We start from the raw sequence: 18,477 nt of genomic DNA on the forward strand, positions 1-18,477 counted from the left end.
TCAGGGAAGCCTACCTCACCCCCTGCTAACTTGCTGACCTCCTCCACTCTTCCTACCACTCCATCCCCCACAGCTATCCCGAGCCAGACTGGAGGGGAGCCGGAGGTCAGATCTATATACACCCCCCCCCTCTTGGTTGGAGTTCTCCTTCCTCTGTGTTGGGATGACGTCAGATTCTCGGATCTCCTGACTCACCTGACTTCCCAGCATGGAATCCGAGTCATTGCCGCGTCGGGATGCAGATCTTGTTTCCTCCACCTGACACCCGCGCTCTGCAATTGTGTCGCCGTTTCTGTTTGCTGGTTGCCGTCTCTGCTACACACATCCTCCTGGGTGACCGCTCAGCAGGTGAAGTGCTGCTTCCCACCTGTGGGGGGAGGGGGGCGCTCATCGCTCCGCTCATTCAGGTGACAATGGATTGGAAATGTCGCCAATTCACCGTCTCCATTGGGACTCCGAAGTGATGATTGGATGATGGACTCCGGAATGTTGTGGCAACTTGCTGGAACTCAGGAGGGCTGTAGTCCGGGTGCTGCAGGTGGCCCTTTGGAACCTACTGTGTGGCCCTCAGGGCCCCGGTGCCTCCCCTGCAGTTGCTGACTCTCCTCCAATCATTACATACAGTTGTGTTCCAAAAAGTGAGTGCCGGTCATACGAGGCGCGATCCGCCATGCGATGGAAGTTTCAGAACACATGACAAGTCGCCTCCTATGACAGCGTTCCTATCGGTGCGATTCCGACTCTCCTACAGGAAGTGACAGGAAAGGAATATTCGGCTCTTCTGGATTCTTTGCAAACTCCAACATTTATCACTCGGCGTATCGCTGCGATTCGGGAATTGAGATCTCATCTAATGAATGGGAATGTCGGTGTGTTCACACGTGCGATTTTCTGCAGCGCCATTTCTAAAGTCGTTCCTGCGTGACTTTTTTTTCTGCATTTTTTTTTGTTGCGATTTCACGTTCATAGAATAGAAGAGAAATCGCAGCGCAAATGGCAAGAAATTGTTAAATCTTCACAAATGGCAATAAAGTCTTCAGAAATTGCGCAAATTTTTAAATCGCAGCGGTGTGACCGGCGAACAGGTATTCCGGCCCAGGACGATCACTCCACCATTCCTGGGTTGTTTTTGTGGGGTTTTTTTAAGGAAAATTAAAGCATCAGTACACAAATATCAATCAAATATACCCCAAAAAAATTATTTTTTTTGTAATCACATTTACTAAGCTAAGGGAAATTCCTTTACAAAATCAACACCCCGGAGAGTTTAGGAAAAGTAGTTTTAAAAATATTTTTTTTTTCTTTTTTTCATTGTCTAAAAATGTTAAAAGCATCCGTATGCAAATATCAATCAAATATGCAAAAAAAGTTTTTTGGTTTTTTTTTCTTTTTTTTTTTTCCCCCCTGAAACATGATTAGGTAATCACATTTACTAAGCGAAGGGAAAATTCCTACGCAAAATCAACTCCCCAGTGAATTTAGGAAAAAGTTTTAAAAATCTTTTCTTTCCCCCCCCCATTGTCTAAAAAGTTAAACTACTTTTCTTAAACTCGGGGAAGTTGATTTTGTAGTTTAAAAAAAAAAAGGAGCATTTTTTTTTTCATGGTCTAAAAATTTAAACTACAAAATCAACTCCCCAGTGAGTTTAGGAAAAAGTAATTTACAAAAAAAAAAGGTATTTTTTTATTCTCTAAAATTTTTACCACTTTTTCCTAAACTTATTGGGGAGTTGATTTTGTAGTTTAAAAAAAGGAGCATTTACATTTTTAGACACTGAAAAAAAAAAAAAAAAAAACCTACAAATTCAACTCTCCAGTAAGTTTAAGAAACAGTAGTAAAAATTTTAGAGAATAAAAAAAATACGCTCCTTTTTTTTTTGTAAACTACTTTTTCCTAAACTCACCGGAGAGTTGATTTTGTAGTTTAAATTTTTAGACCAAAAAAAAAAAAGCTTTTTTTAAACTACAAAATCAACTCCCCAATGAGTTTAGGAAAAAGTAGTAAAAATCTTAGAGATTAAAAAAATATGCTCCTTTTTTTTTTAAACTACTTTTTCCTAAACTCATTGGGGAGTTGATTTTGTAGTTTAAAAAAATTTTCATGATTGGGTGATTACATTTACTAAGCAAAGGAAAAATTCCCTCACAAAATCAACTCCCCAGTGAATTTAGGAAAAAGTTTTTTTTTTTTTTTTATTCCATTGTCTAAAAATTTAAACTACTTTCTTAAACGCAGGGGGGAGTTGATTTCGTAGTTTAAAAAAAAAAAAAGGAGCGTTTTTTTTTTTCATTGTCTAAAAATTTAAACTACAAAATCGACTCCCCAATGAGTTTAAGAAAAAGTAGTAAAAATTTTTAGACAATGAAAAAAATACGCTCCTTTTTTTTGTAAACTACTTTTTCCTAAACTCACTGGAGAGTTGATTTTGTAGTTCAAATTTTTAGACAATAAAAAGAAAAAAAAAAGCTTTTTTTAAACTACAAAATCAACTCCCCAATGAGTTTAGGAAAAAGTAGTTTAAAAAAAAAAAAGGAGCATATTTTTTTAATCTCTAAAATTTTTACTACTTTTTCCTAAACTCATTGGGGAGTTGATTTTGTAGTTTAAAAAAAGCTTTTTTTTTTTTTTATGGTCTAAAAATTTAAACTACAAAATCAACTCTCCAGTGAGTTTAGGAAAAAGTAGTTTACAAAAAAAAGGAGCGTATTTTTTTCATTGTCTAAAAATTTTTACTACTTTTTCTTAAACTCATTGGGGAGTCGATTTTGTAGTTTAAATTTTTAGACAATGAAAAAAAAAAAACGCTCCTTTTTTTTTTTTTTTTTAAACTACGAAATCAACTCCTCCCTGCGTTTAAGAAAGTAGTTTAAATTTTTAGACAATGGAATAAAAAAAAAAACTTTTTCCTAAATTCACTGGGGAGTTGATTTTGTGAGGGAATTTTTCCTTTGCTTAGTAAATGTAATCACCCAATCGTGAAAATTAAAAAAAACAAAAAAAAATTTTTTTTTTAAATTGATGTGTATAGTGCTCCCCCTTCTGGTCACTGTCTGGTACTGTTTCTCGGCCTCCTTTGCCTTTAATCTGTGATTTTGTGTCGGTTTATTTCTTATAAAATATAAATGTTGCCACAACAACAAAGAGAGAAGAAAAAAAGTGTAATTAACCATTAACCGGCATTTTCGGGGGTCGGCACACATTTGCAATCCTTCAGGAATTCCCGACAATCATTAACGGCTCTAATGAGTCACTTAGTAAGAATGATTTCCCCGAGCTGATTGCAGAATCGCGTTTCAGAGTTCGGGAGATGTAGAACTCCAGCCGCGGGGCGATATTGAGCGCGGGCTCGCACGGACGCGGGGCGATATTGAGCGCGGGTTCGCACGGACGGGGGGCGACATTGAGCGCGGGTTCGCACGGACGGGGGCGACATTGAGCGCGGGTTCGCACGGACGCGGGGCGACATTGAGCGCGGGCTCGCACGGACGCGGGGCGACATTGAGCGCGGGCTCGCACGGACGCGGGGCGACATTGAGCGCGGGCTCGCACGGACGCGGGGCGACATTGAGCGCGGGCTCGCACGGACGCGGGGCGACATTGAGCGCGGGTTCGCACGGACGCGGGGCGACATTGAGCGCGGGTTCGCACGGACGCGGGGCGACATTGAGCGCGGGTTCGCACGGACGCGGGGCGACATTGAGCGCGGGTTCGCACGGACGCGGGGCGACATTGAGCGCGGGTTCGCACGGACGCGGGGCGATATTGAGCGCGGGTTCGCACGGACGCGGGGCGATATTGAGCGCGGGTTCGCACGGACGCGGGGCGATATTGAGCGCGGGTTCGCACGGACGCGGGGCGATATTGAGCGCGGGTTCGCACGGACGCGGGGCGATATTGAGCGCGGGTTCGCACGGACGCGGGGCGATATTGAGCGCGGGTTCGCACGGACGCGGGGCGACATGGAGCGCGGGTTCGCACGGACGCGGGGCGACATGGAGCGCGGGTTCGCACTGACGCGGGGCGACATGGAGCGCGGGTTCGCACTGACGCGGGGCGACATGGAGCGCGGGTTCGCACTGACGCGGGGCGACATGGAGCGCGGGTTCGCACTGACGCGGGGCGACATGGAGCGCGGGTTCGCACTGACGAGGGGCGACATGGAGCGCGGGTTCACACTGACGAGGGATGATATGGAGCGCGGGTCCACACGGACGCGGGGCGATAATGAGCGCGGGTTCACACTGACGCAGGGCAAGATTATCCCGGGTTCACACTGACGAGGGGCGACATGGAGCGCGGGCTCACACTGACGAGGGGCGATATTTATATCGGGTTCACACTGACGAGGGGCAACATGGAGCGCGGGTTCACACTGACGAGGGATGATATGGAGCGCAGGTTCACACTGACGAGGGGCGATATTTATCCCGGGTTCGCACTGACGAGGGGCGATATTTATCCCGGGTTCGCACTGACGAGGGGCGATATTTATCCCGGGTTCGCACTGACGCGGGGCGATATTTATCCCGGGTTCGCACTGACGAGGGGCGACATGGAGCGCGGGTTCACACTGACGAGGGGCGACATGGAGCGCGGGTTCACACTGACGAGGGGCGACATGGAGCGCGGGTTCACACTGACGAGGGATGATATGGAGCGCGGGTTCACACTGACGAGGGATGATATGGAGCGCGGGTTCACACTGACGAGGGGCGATATTTATCCCGGGTTCACACTGACACGGTGCGGGAATTGCAGTGTTTTCTGGTGCTCCGCCTCACCTTCACACCCCGCTCATGTGAACCGCTGCAGGTGTGTAGGTGAACACCCCCCCCCCCCCAAAATGCGGTGTGATGTACAGAATTGGATCACATGCGTGTGAAGATCCGTGTCATCCAAAAAAAATTTCCGGCACCTTTTTGGTGCAATTTGATCCATTCTGTGCGGTGCCGATCGCCCCGCACACTTCTCACGTGTGATCCACATAGGAATGTGGCGCGGTTCCCGTGTGAATCACATGCGATATCCCGCAGCGCCTATGTGTAGACCCAGCCTGAGGAGACGCCTGCGAGTGTTTATATTAAAGGGAAACTCCAGCCCAATCCAGGCCTGCAACACACACAGGTGCTGGGTGACCTGCAAGATATTCATGGCCCCCCCAGCCCCCTGCTGGGCTCTGACAAAATACCTCGATGAAGGTGAGAAACACGTTTCAGCCGCTGCAGATACCTTACTGCTGCATCGGCTCCTGTCTGCTTTGCTGCTGAACATCACGCCAGCGAGTCGATGTCCAATCCAGCTGCCGACAGATCTTTTGCTTGTCAGCGTACAGTACGGGGCCCTTTCACTGCAAGCCTGATTTCAACATTTGACCTGCGTGGGGCCACGCCATATATAGGGTTACAGGAACTGAATGATGTGTTCATGTAGAGGAGGTGGTCTCAAAAACCTTTTGAGGCGAAAGGCTGCATGCACAGTCACAGGGAGCACCGACCTTCATAAGTCAGTGTGCTGAAATACCTCATCCTGTGTATTTTGGGAGCTGTGCAGCTGGTGCTGTTGTGACCGCGTGCTGCTATGTCATCAGATGGCAAGTTGGAACAAAGAGCCAACGTGAAATTCTGCCTGAAACTGGGCGGGGCCTGCTGTCCCCTCGGGGGCCACTCGATGTATTACAATACGATTCTAGCCGGGAAAAGTGACAGCGGTGACCCCAAAGTGACATCATACACGGCGCTCTCCGGGCCACAGCAAGAAGGGGAGGAGAGTGGAGGTGTGTCCTCTCTCCCCTCCACCCACCTCCACTCGCCATGTTGGTCTCCGGGCCCCCGGTTGGGCAAGCAGAGCCAGGAATATATGAAGGGAGCGCAAACATGGCGGGGGTCACCATCGCCATCATAGCCGCCCGATGGCTCCCACTTGCCAGTTTTAGACACAATCCAATGGCTGCAGCCAAAACCCCTGCGCTGTCCGGTCTGGACGAGTAAGGGCCCCGGAGCCAAAGGGTTCAACTCCCAGCAAATAAAAAAAAAATGTACCCCATGCAGTGAGGACTATTCTCGTTTTATCCAGAGGAGAGCAGAAATGATTTTACTTACCTACACCCCTGACAGGTGCTCCCCCCCCCCCCCCCCACAATCGTGGACTGTCCCTTGGCATCATGTCCAGTGCGGGGCTATGGACCCAGCTCCCATCTTAATGATGTCAGGATCCTAGACTGCTGGAGTGTGGGGGAGGGGCATGTAATGTGACGTTGATGCTGGAAGCCAAGGGGGAATCTTTGGAACATTAAAGTATCCCTTTCACGGTAATTATTATTATTTTTTTCATAGTGTCCTGTGCAGATACATGACATGTAAGGAAAATTAAAAACTTTTTTTTATATATACTGTATATGTATGTGTGTGTATATAGATATATATATACATCTCATGGTAATTCCTATTTCTTTTTCTTTCTTTTTTTTCATAGTGTCCTGTGCAGATACATGACATGTAAGCAAAATTAAAAAAAAAAAAAAAAAAAAAAAAAAAATATATATATATATTTATTTATTTTTTATCCCTTTCATGGTAATCAATGTCAATCACTGAACGTCATCATTGAAAGACTTTTGGACTCTGGAGCTCTCATTGAACTTTATACAATATCACTCTAAAGAAAAAAAAAAACATTTTTGGACAATGAAAAAAAAAAAAAAGCTCCTTTTTTAAATTACAGAATCAACTCCCCGATGAGTTTAGGAAAAAGTAGTTTAAAAAAGTGTTTTTTTTTTTTTTCATTGTCTAAAAATTTTAAAGGCATCAGTACACAAATATCAATCAAATATGCAAAAAATAATATACATTTTTTTCTTTCCTTACACATGATTAGGTAATTACTAAGCTAAGGGAAAATTCCCAAACAAAATCAACTCCCCAATGAGTTTAGGAAAAAGTAGTTTAAAAAAGCTTTTTTTTTTAATAGTAATTTTTATTTTAGTTTAAATTTTTAAACAATGGAAAACAAAAAAAGGGACCTTTTTTTTTTTTAAGCTACTTTTTCTTAAACTCGAGTTGAATTTGTAGTTTAAATTTTTAGACAATGAAAAAAAAAACCGGCCTTTTTTTTAAACTTTTTCTTAAACTCACTGAAGAGTTGGATTTTGTGAGGGAATTTTCCCTTAGCTAATGCAGGCCATAGATGGGGAGAAAAACGGCCGATTTTTCGTCCGAAAATAAAACCGGCCGATTATCTTATCGTTAGTGGACGATTTTGTCGGCCGTTTTTCGTGTATTTTGGACTTTCAGATTATCGTTGATGTTGGAAAATTTTCGAAAAACGCCCGACTTTATCCTCATTGATGGTCAAAAACGAACGATCGTTTTCTGAAAAAGGATCACAAAGGCCACAAAATGACATCATTTCCCGTTATAGGTTACTCATTAATCGGCCGATTTTCGTAATAATTGGTGGTCAGGTAAGTTTTTTAGACCGACCGATAGTTCGTTAATCGGCCGAAAATCTGCCGTTTTTCTCCCCATCTATGGCCTGCATTAGTAAATGTGATTACTCAATCATGTTTAAGGAAGGAAAAAAAAAGAAAAAACATATTTTTTGCATATTTGGTTGATACTTGTGAACTGATGCTTTTACATTTTTAGGCAATGAAAAAGAAGAACCCCTTCTTTTTTTAAACTACTTTTTCCTAAACTCACTGGGGAGTTGATTTTGTGAGGGAATTTTCCCTTCGCTTAGTAAATGTGATTACCCAATTGTGTAAGGAAAATTAAAAAAAAAATAAATATATATATATATAATATATATTTATTTATTTTTTTATCCTTTTCATGGTAATTTTTTTTTTTTTTGTGTTTCATAGTGTTCAGTGCAGATACATGACGGATGTGATGTCATCACTGAACGCCATCATTGGCAGACTTTGGACTCTGGAGCTCTCATTGAACCTTCTACAATACACAATATCACCCTTTAAAGAAAAAAAAAGGAGCATTTTTTTTTTCTTCATTGTCTAAAATTTTTTCTTTTTAAACTACTTTTTCTTAAACTCATTGGGGAGTTGATTTTGTATTTTAAAAAAAAGGAGCATTTTTTTTTTAATTGTCTAAAAATTAAAACAACTTTTCCTAAACTCACTGGGGAGTTGATTTTGTGAGGGATTTTCCCTTCGCTTAGTAAATGTAATCACCCAATTGTGTAAGGAAAATTAATAAAAATATATATATTTTTTGTATCCCATTAATGGTAGTTCATATTTTTTTTTCGTGGTGTCCTGTGCAGATACACGACGGACGCGATGTCCTTCACTGAACGCCATCATTGGCAGACTTTGGACGCTGGAGCTCTCATTGAACTTTATACAATACACAATATCACTCTTTAAAAAAAAAAAAAAAACAAAACAAAAAAACACATTTTTATTGGTTGTTGAAAACAGATCTCACACGTCCAAACCAGTTTTCTTCCAAATATTTGTAATTTGAAAAGAAATATTGAAAACGCCGTCAGCACAAGCAGAGCGCGGTCCTCATCACACTAGACATTTCCGTACTGATAAGTGGCAGTTTAATCCCCCCCACCCCCTGGTCTGCAGTGCATGCTGGTTAAGAAAGATGTCCTCTGTTGGTGGGTAATACCATCCTCGGACCCTCAAATGTTCATAAGTGACTTGGAGATGGTTGGGAGTCTCCCATGGAAACGGGAGGGGGGAGGGGAGCCATATGTTTGAATTGTCCACAGCATGCTGTCCTATAGACCGAAATCCACGGAATGGTCCATTAAAGGGGGAGTTACGGTCCTTTTAGGTCTTTTATGAATAATCAGCTGGAGTGTGTTCCCTGGTGCCGTGGTTACCCGTTCTATGAGCTCTCTGCAACCTAACCACAAGCGGAGGCCATGAGGAGATCATGAGAACCTGCCCAGAAGCATTATGAAGGGCCTGCTGAATTTGGCAAAAATGGATTGCCTATTACCCAGAATAGAGTGGGAGGAACCTTCTGATGTTGTTAGGTGCCCCGGTGCCAGGTTCCAGAAGTAACTTGGTGCCTTGCCGTGGTCTTTGCAGTCCCGGAAGATCTCAGGTAGCATGCTTATGGTGGTTGTGGATGCAGAGCCAGCAGCGGCTTCTGAAGGATTTGGAGTGGCAGGATCGAGAGGCATCGGTCGCTGAGGTCACACTAGAACACAGAAAACATGGTGTCGTTATTAGAGCCTTCAGGAAGTCTTTGTGTTTATAAACTACAATACGTAGTCAGTGTTGATAGGGGAATCCCTCCCCCGGAGCCATTGTGTTCTCCCATGCGGCAGGCTGGTTGTACCCAAGTTGAATGGTCAACGTGGGTACATTCAGCCAGCTCACACGTGCTTCGAATCTCAGCCAGTTCCAAGATTTGAACCGTCTATGGCCAGTTTAACTGGCTGAGGAAGGAAGAGGCTGACTCCATTCACTCTGAAGACCTGAAGTCTCTGAAGTTTAAACCTACTTCCAGCAGCCTCCTGAAAGCTGGAGATCTCTCTTGTAGTTCTCCTCCCACATTTGTATGGCATCAGGCTAAGTTGTCTCTTTAAGCAGGTGCAAGTACAGGCTTGACAACCTTCCCTATGGTGCAGCTATCCTGCATCCCCATACCTCAATGGGATGGTGGAGAATTGTTAAATGGGAAGGTTGTAATGGGAGCATCTTCAGATGTGACATTCAGATGTTGTAGATACTCCAAATACATGCTCTGTATGGACACCCGACTATCACACCAATATTGCTTTGTTGGACAACCCAATCCAGAACCATGGTTCGACCCAAGTTGATGGATCAACTTGGGTACATTCAACTTGCCCACACATGGCTCGAATCTCGGCCAGTTCCTGCTGAACTGGCCAAGATTTGATCTGTCTATGGCCTTTTTAACTGGCTAAGACAGGCTGAGAAAGGAAGAGGTTCTGTCCATTCACTCTGAAGATATGAACTTACCCCCTCCTACACTTTACTCTGCAGCTCTTACAACCTCCACTCTTTTACGAAGACTTTCTCCAATCATTTGGAGGGTGTCTGTGGGAATTTGTGTCAATTTGGCCAAGAGAAGTTTTGAGAGGTCACCTTTGGTATTTCTAAGGTGTTCAGTAGGGTGTAGGTCAAGACTCTGTGCAGGACACTCAGGTTCCTCCACACCAGTCTCATCAAACCATGTCTTTATGGATTTTGGAGGGTGTCTGTGGGAATTCGTGCCAAGAGAGGTTTTAAGAGGTCAAGAACAGATGTTGAAGAAGAAGACGTGGTCACCTTTGGTATTCCTAAGGTGTTCAGTAGGGTGGAGGTCAAGACTCTGTGCAGGACACTCAGGTTCCTCCACACCAGTCTCTGCAAACCATGTCTTTATGGATTTTGGAGGGTGTCTGGAAATTTGTGCCAAGAGAAGTTTTGAGAGGTCGGGTACTGATGTTGGAGAAGAAGACTTGGTCACCTTTGGTATTCCTAAGGTGTTCAGTAGGATGGAGGTCAAGACTCTGTGCAGGACACTCAGGTTCCTCCACACTAGTCTCATCAATTCATGTCTTTATGGGTCTGGCTTTGCACCCGTGCACAGTCCTTCTGGAACCGAAACAGACCTTCCCGAAACTGTTACCACAAGATTGAAGGAACGTTCACAACCGGCATTCCAATTCATAGCAACGGTGTTGAGGTCAGGGCTCTGTGCAGGCCACTGGAGTTCCTCCACACCAAGCTCACCAAACTGTCTTTATGGATCTGGCTTTGTACACAGAGGTACAGTCATGGTGGTACCAAAAAGGGCCTTCACTGAACCTTTCCCCAAGGCTGGAAGTGCACAATTTTTTAAAACGTCTTAGCATGTTGTATGTTAGGAAACTCCTAAACTCAACAATTCGGAGGGGTGTCGGCTTATTTTGATAGGTGTCAGCAAATGTCTACCTATACAATCTATATCTGAAATGTCCTGCTTTGGGAACCAAATTCCCCCAGTCCCTATGCCCCAATGGCAACATTTGTATATTTTGCAGCCCATCTTGTCTTTCTCAGAAAGATTGAAGTTGTGAAAATATCACCAACCCCCCCTAGAAGGCAATATAGAACGACACCTCACCTTGGACCTCCGTCCTGTGGTTCCTCCACTGGGCTCTGGTCAGGAAGTTGCCGGAGGATCCGGATGAGCTGGGTGAGCTGCAGCACGGTCAGCTCAGAAGTTGGCTGCGCTTGGCGTCTGCGGGTGTGCTGTAAACATGGAGGCGTGCCCAGAAATAAAGAGAAGCTCCTCCTATTCATCCCCATGACCTGCTTAGCCGGTTTATTACCATAGCAGGAGGCATACTGGGGGAAAAAGAGACAAGAAAGTTGTCATTATTTGTACATATAATAAATTATCCCAGAGGTCCGATAATGCTAAAAATTTACTAAAACTTCTTCCGATCTCTTTGGTTTCCATTTCCTCTGTTGCAAAAAACACAAAACATTTCTCCCTCCTACCCTGCAATATATATACAGAATGGGGAAGAAAGGGGATTTAAGTGACTTTGAAGACAACATGGTTGTTGATGCCATATGGGCTGGTCTGAGTAATTAAAAAAAAATTTTTTTTTTTCTTTTTTTTTTCTGTGATTTTCAAAAAATTAACCAAAGATTTGGAAAATATATAATACTCTTAAAAAAAAAAGAATGGGAAAAATGGAAATACTCAAAGTAAAGAATGGGAAAATTTAAATAATTTAAATAAATAATGAATGGGAAAATATTGTAACACTTTAAGAATGGGGAAAAATGTAAATAGTTTAAATAGGGAATGGGGGAAAATGTAAATAATTTCAATGTAAAAAATGGGGAACAATGTAAACAATTTAAATAACGAATGGGAGAAAATGTAAATAATTTCAATGTAAAAAATGGGGAATAATAATTTAAATAACGAATGGGGGGAGAAGTGTAAATAATTTAAGAAAAGATTGGAGAAAAAGCTAAATCACATAACTAATGAACTGGAAAATTGAAACTATTTATAAATAATGATTGAGAAAATGTTTCAATACTTTAAGAATGGAGAAAAAATGTAAATCATTTAAATACAGAATGGAAATATTTTAAATCCCTTAAAAATTTCCCATTTGTTATTTCAAATATTTCCATTCTTTATTTAAATTATTTACATTTTCCCAATCTATAGTTAAATCATTTTTTTTTGCCATTTTTTTTTTTTTTTTTGCCATTCTTTACATAAATCACTTATAATTTTCCCGTTCATTAGTTAAGTAAAGAATGGCAAAAAAAAAAAAAAAGTTAATGATTTAACTATAGATTGGGAAAATGTAAATGATATAAATAAAAAAATTGAATACTTGAAATAATGAAATGGGAACATTATAAGTGATTTAAAATATTTCCATTCTTTATTTAAATGATTTAAATTTTTTCCATTCTTAAAGTATTAAAACATTTTCTCAATCATTATTTAAAATTGTTTCAATTTTCCCGTCCTTTAGTTATATCATTTAACTTTTTCCCAGTCTTTCCTTAAATTATTTACATTTTTCCTCCGTTCGTTATTTAAATTATTTAAATTTTTCCCATTTCTTTTACATTTACAAGTGAAGAATGGTAACATAAATATTATAAAAATGAGAAAACAAGAAGTACTATTAATAGATGAGTTTTTCATCCCTAACCAACTATTATCTGTCCAACTCTCTCCACACTGCGTGACATTAACCCCCTCCATTCTGCAAAAAAATAAATCCTACGTGAATTAAAAAATGAATCCTGATTGGTTACTCTAAGTGAGGCTGGGATACAGACCAAATTAATTTTTTTATCTGATTCGGTAGAGATTAAATTTTGGGATCGATAATGAAAAAAAAAAAAAATCATGATAAAGCAAAGACTGTTATTTGAAGTTTGAAGGACCTTTCTACCAATCAGGTGTTTTCAATTATTTTTCTGATGGAAAGCAGATCTCCCGTTGTCTCCGATCGTGTTTTGATTGTTTCTGCGCAGAAAGCAAACCCAACCTCGTGAAGTCGGTTGATGTTGGGCAAGTAATAGTCGCTTCTTGGCCAGGCTTGCTGCCCTTTGGGTCTACACCTCCCGGCACGCCATGCCTTGACCTATCGCTCCTCCACCTGGAAGACCGCCATGCCACCCATGCCTTGACCTATCGCTCCTCCACCTGGAAGACCACCATGCCACCCATGCCTTGACCTATCGCTCCTCCACCTGGAAGACCGCCATGCCACCCATGCCTTGACCTATCGCTCCTCCACCTGGAAGACCACCATGCCACCCATGCGTTTACCTATTGCTCCTCCACAGCTGGAAGCATGCCATGCCACCCATGCCTTGACCTATCGCTCCTCCACAGCTGGAAGCATGCCATGCCACCCATGCCTTGACCTGTCGCTCCTCCACCTGGAAGACTGCCATGCCACCCATGCCTTGACCTATCGCTCCTCCACAGCTGGAAGCACGCCATGCCACCCATGCCTTGACCTATCGCTCCTCCACAGCTGGAAGCATGCCATGCCACCCATGCCTTGACCTATCGCTCCTCCACAGCTGGAAGCACGCCATGCCACCCATGCCTTGACCTATCGCTCCTCCACAGCTGGAAGCATGCCATGGCACCCATGCCTTAACCTATCGCTCCTCCACCTGGAAGACCACCATGCCACCCATGCCTTGACCTATCGCTCCTCCACAGCTGGAAGACCACCATGCCACCCATGCCTTGACCTATCGCTCCTCCACAGCTGGAAGACCACCATGCCACCCATGCCTTGACCTATCGCTCCTCCACAGCTGGAAGCATGCCATGCCACCCATGCCTTGACCTATCGCTCCTCCACCTGGAAGACCACCATGCCACCCATGCCTTGACCTATCGCTCCTCCACAGCTGGAAGACCACCATGCCATCCATGCCTTGACCTATCGCTCCTCCACAGCTGGAAGACCGCCATGCCACCCATGCCTTGACCTATTGCTCCTCCACCTGGAAGACCGCCATGACACCCATGCCTTGACCTATCACTCCTCCATAGCTGGAAGACCACCATGCCACCCATGCCTTGACCTATCGCTCCTCCACAGCTGGAAGACCACCATGCCACCCATGCCTTGACCTATCGCTCCTCCACAGCTGGAAGACCACCATGCCACCCATGCCTTGACCTATCGCTCCTCCACCTGGAAGACCACCATGCCACCCATGCCTTGACCTATCGCTCCTCCACAGCTGGAGGACCACCATGCCACCCATGCCTTGACCTATCGCTCCTCCACAGCTGGAAGACCACCATGCCACCCATGCCTTGACCTATCGCTCCTCCACAGCTGGAGGACCACCATGCCACCCATGCCTTGACCTATCGCTCCTCCACAGCTGGAGGACCACCATGCCACCCATGCCTTGACCTATCGCTCCTCCACAGCTGGAGGACCACCATGCCACCCATGCCTTGACCTATCGCTCCTCCACAGCTGGAGGACCACCATGCCACCCATGCCTTGACCTATCGCTCCTCCACAGCTGGAAGACCACCATGCCACCCATGCCTTGACCTATCGCTCCTCCACAGCTGGAGGACCACCATGCCACCCATGCCTTGACCTATCGCTCCTCCACAGCTGGAAGACCACCATGCCACCCATGCCTTGACCTATCGCTCCTCCACAGCTGGAAGACCACCATGCCACCCATGCCTTGACCTATCGCTCCTCCACAGCTGGAAGCATGCCATGCCACTCATGCCTTGACCTATCGCTCCTCCACCTGGAAGACCACCCATGCCACCCATGCCTTGACCTATCGCTCCTCCACAGCTGGGAAGACCACCATGCCATCCATGCCTTGACCTATCGCTCCTCCACAGCTGGAAGACCGCCATGCCACCCATGCCTTGACCTATTGCTCCTCCACCTGGAAGACCGCCATGACACCCATGCCTTGACCTATCACTCCTCCATAGCTGGAAGACCACCATGCCACCCATGCCTTGACCTATCGCTCCTCCACAGCTGGAAGACCACCATGCCACCCATGCCTTGACCTATCGCTCCTCCACAGCTGGAAGACCACCATGCCACCCATGCCTTGACCTATCGCTCCTCCACCTGGAAGACCACCATGCCACCCATGCCTTGACCTATCGCTCCTCCACAGCTGGAGGACCACCATGCCACCCATGCCTTGACCTATCGCTCCTCCACAGCTGGAAGACCGAAACCTTCATATACTACAACATTGAATTTGTACTCACGGGAAGAAAAGTAGCCATTTTCTGGGATTCAGGATAATGCAGCCAACAGTCCGTACCGCGACTCCGTGATCCTCCCTGCACCTCCCGACCACTCAGCCTTTATAGTGCACCCCCCTCCCCAAATGTCTGTCCCTCGGAGTGTCGGGTGTCCCTGTGATCTCACCCGCTCTCAGGTTCTGTGTGTGTCACTCGTGTTACACCATCACACAGATCACTGAATGAATCTTATGAATTAAACACCGAGGCGTGTTTCCCGACCACACCTCGCATCTGTCAGCCTCCCAGTCACGTCTCTGTCCTGACCGCACGGCACCATCATCTCGCTGACACACAATGCCGAAAAAACCCGACACCCAAAACACATCCAGCAGGTTGGGGAGGTTCTGATTGACACCCACTGGGCTTCATTGTGGGGAAATGTACATTGGATCCAGTGCAGATACAGTCATAGTACACATGGACAGCGCCTTGAAGAAGTCCCCCTCCCCCCTGAAATGTCCCCCATGTTGTCATGTTACAATGTATTCCCCCTCCCCCCCTGAAATGTCCCCCATGTTGTCATGTTACAATGTATTCCCCTCCCCCCTGAAATGTCCCCCATGTTGTCATGTTACAATGTATTCCCCCTCCCCCCCTGAAATGTCTCCCATGTTGTCATGTTACAATGTATTCCCCCCCCCTGAAGTGTCCCTCATGTTGTCATGTTACAATGTATTCCCCTCCCCCCTGAAACGTCCCCCATGTTGTCATGTTACAATATATTCCCCCTCCCCCCTGAAATGTCCCCCATGTTGTCATGTCACATTGTATCCCCCTCCCCCCTGAAATGTCCCCCATGTTGTCATGTTACAATGTATTCCCCCTCCCCCCCTGAAATGTCCCCCATGTTGTCATGTTACAATGTATTCCCCTCCCCCCTGAAATGTCCCCCATGTTGTCATGTTACAATGTATTCCCCTCCCCCCTGAAATGTCCCCCATGTTGTCATGTTACAATGTATTCCCCTCCCCCCTGAAATGTCCCCCATGTTGTCATGTTACAATGTATTCCCCTCCCCCCTGAAATGTCCCCATGTTGTCATGTTACAATGTATTCCCCCTCCCCCCTGAAATGCCCCCCATGTTGTCATGTTACAATGCATTCCCCCCTCCCCCCTGAAATGGTCCCCCCTGTTGTCATGTTACAATGAATTCCCCCTCCCCCCTGAAATGCCCCCCATGTTGTCATGTTACAATGAATTCCCCCTCCCCCCTGAAATGCCCCCCATGTTGTCATGTTACAATGTATTCCCCTCCCCCTGAAATGTCCCCCATGTTGTCATGTTACAATGTATTCCCCTCCCCCTGAAATGTCCCCCATGTTGTCATGTTACAATGTATTCCCCTCCCCCCTGAAATGTCCCCCATGTTGTCATGTTACAATGTATTCCCCCTCCCCCCCTGAAATGTCCCCCATGTTGTCATGTTACAATGTACTCTCCCCCCCCCCCCGAAATGTCCCCCATGTTGTCATGTTACAATGTATTCCCCCTCCCCCCTGAAATGCCCCCCATGTTGTCATGTTTCAATGTATTCCCCCCCTCCCCCCTGAAATGTCCCCATGTTGTCATGTTACAATGTATTCCCCCTCCCCCCCTGAAATGTCCCCCATGTTGTCATGTTACAATGTATTCCCCCTCCCCCCCTGAAATGTCCCCCATGTTGTCATGTTACAATGTATTCCCCCCCCCGAAATGTCCCCCATGTTGTCATGTTACAATGTATTTCCCCCCCCCCGAAATGCCCCCCATGTTGTCATGTTACAATGTATGCCCCCTCCCCCCCTGAAATGTCCCCCATGTTGTCATGTTACAATGTATCCCCCCTCCCCCCTGAAATGTCCCCCATGTTGTCATGTTACAATGTATTCCCCCTCCCCCCCGAAATGTCCCCCATGTTGTCATGTTACAATGTATCCCCCCTCCCCCCTGAAATGTCCCCCATGTTGCCATGTTACAATGTATTCCCCCTCCCCCTGAAATGTCCCCCATGTTGTCATGTTACAATGTATTCCCCCTCCCCCCCTGAAATGTCCCCCATGTTGTCATGTTACAATGTATGCCCCCCCTGAAATGTCCCCCATGTTGTCATGTTACAATGTATGCCCCCCCTGAAATGTCCCCCATGTTGTCATGTTACAATGTATTCCCCCTCCCCCCCTGAAATGTCCCCCATGTTGTCATGTTACAATGTATCCCCCCCCCCTGAAATGTCTCCCATGTTGCCATGTTACAATGTATTCCCCTCCCCCCTGAAATATCCCCCATGTTGTCATGTTACAATGTATTCCCCCCCCTGAAATGTCCCCCATGTTGTCATGTTACAATGTATTCCCCCCCCCCTGAAATGTCCCCCATGTTGTCATGTTACAATGTATCCCCCCCCCCCGAAATGTCCCCCATGTTGTCATGTTACAATGTATTCCCCCCCCCTGAAATGTCCCCCATGTTGTCATGTTACAATGTATTCCCCTCCCCCCCTGAAATGTCCCCCATGTTGTCATGTTACAATGTATTCCCCCTCCCCCCTGAAATGTCCCCCATGTTGCCATGTTACAATGTATTCCCCCCCCCCTGAAATGTCCCCATGTTGTCATGTTACAATGTATTCCCCTCCCCCCCTGAAATGTCCCCCATGTTGTCATGTTACAATGTATTCCCCCTCCCCCCCTGAAATGTCCCCCATGTTGTGATGTTACAATGTATTCCCCCCCCCCCCCCACTGAAATGTCCCCCATGTTGTCATGTTACAATGTATTCCCCCCCCCCGAAATGCCCCCCATGTTGTCATGTTACAATGTATGCCCCCTCCCCCCCTGAAATGTCCCCCATGTTGTCATGTTACAATGTATCCCCCCTCCCCCCTGAAATGTCCCCCATGTTGTCATGTTACAATGTATTCCCCTCCCCCCTGAAATGTCCCCCATGTTGTCATGTTACAATGTATTCCCCCTCCCCCCCGAAATGTCCCCCATGTTGTCATGTTACAATGTATCCCCCCTCCCCCCTGAAATGTCCCCCATGTTGGCATGTTACAATGTATTCCCCCTCCCCCCTGAAATGTCCCCCATGTTGTCATGTTACAATGTATTCCCCCTCCCCCCTGAAATGCCCCCCATGTGTCATGTTACAATGTATTCCCCTCCCCCCCTGAAATGTCCCCCATGTTGTCATGTTACAATGTAT

The 18,477-nt window shown here is 45.7% G+C and overlaps 2 protein-coding genes across 2 annotated transcripts; one reads left to right on the plus strand and one right to left on the minus strand.

The window, feature by feature from the left end:
• Nucleotides 1-3,405: 3,405 nt before the first annotated feature.
• Nucleotides 3,406-8,238, plus strand: LOC149432875 (uncharacterized; the record flags this gene model as incomplete). The annotated part of the gene is made up of 2 exons (XM_089664844.1): nucleotides 3,406-6,494; nucleotides 7,862-8,238. A coding segment is annotated over one exon (872 nt), but the record flags the coding sequence as incomplete, so codon positions are not given.
• A 163-nt stretch (nucleotides 8,239-8,401) lies between these two features.
• Nucleotides 8,402-15,726, minus strand: LOC149432876 (uncharacterized). Its single transcript, XM_089664843.1, has 3 exons — nucleotides 15,255-15,726; nucleotides 11,097-11,320; nucleotides 8,402-9,176 (listed from the first exon to the last, which is right to left on the minus strand). The coding sequence occupies exons 1-3, from the start codon at nucleotides 15,270-15,272 to the stop codon at nucleotides 9,077-9,079; spliced, it is 342 nt and encodes a 113-aa protein (XP_089520969.1). The 5' UTR covers nucleotides 15,273-15,726; the 3' UTR covers nucleotides 8,402-9,076.
• Between the last annotated feature and the right edge of the window lie 2,751 nt (nucleotides 15,727-18,477).

The sequence above is a fragment of the Staurois parvus genome, unplaced genomic scaffold, assembly GCF_062004578.1.
Source record: "Staurois parvus isolate SC_StPar_1 unplaced genomic scaffold, SC_StPar_1.0 ptg002067l, whole genome shotgun sequence".
NCBI lineage: Eukaryota > Metazoa > Chordata > Amphibia > Anura > Ranidae > Staurois > Staurois parvus.

Coding starts and splice junctions, on each gene's coding strand:
- LOC149432876 (XM_089664843.1), bottom strand. Junction 9,177..11,096: donor CCACAGGACGGAGGTCCAAG/GTGAGGTGTCGT, acceptor TCTGTGTTCTAG/TGTGACCTCAGCGACCGATG.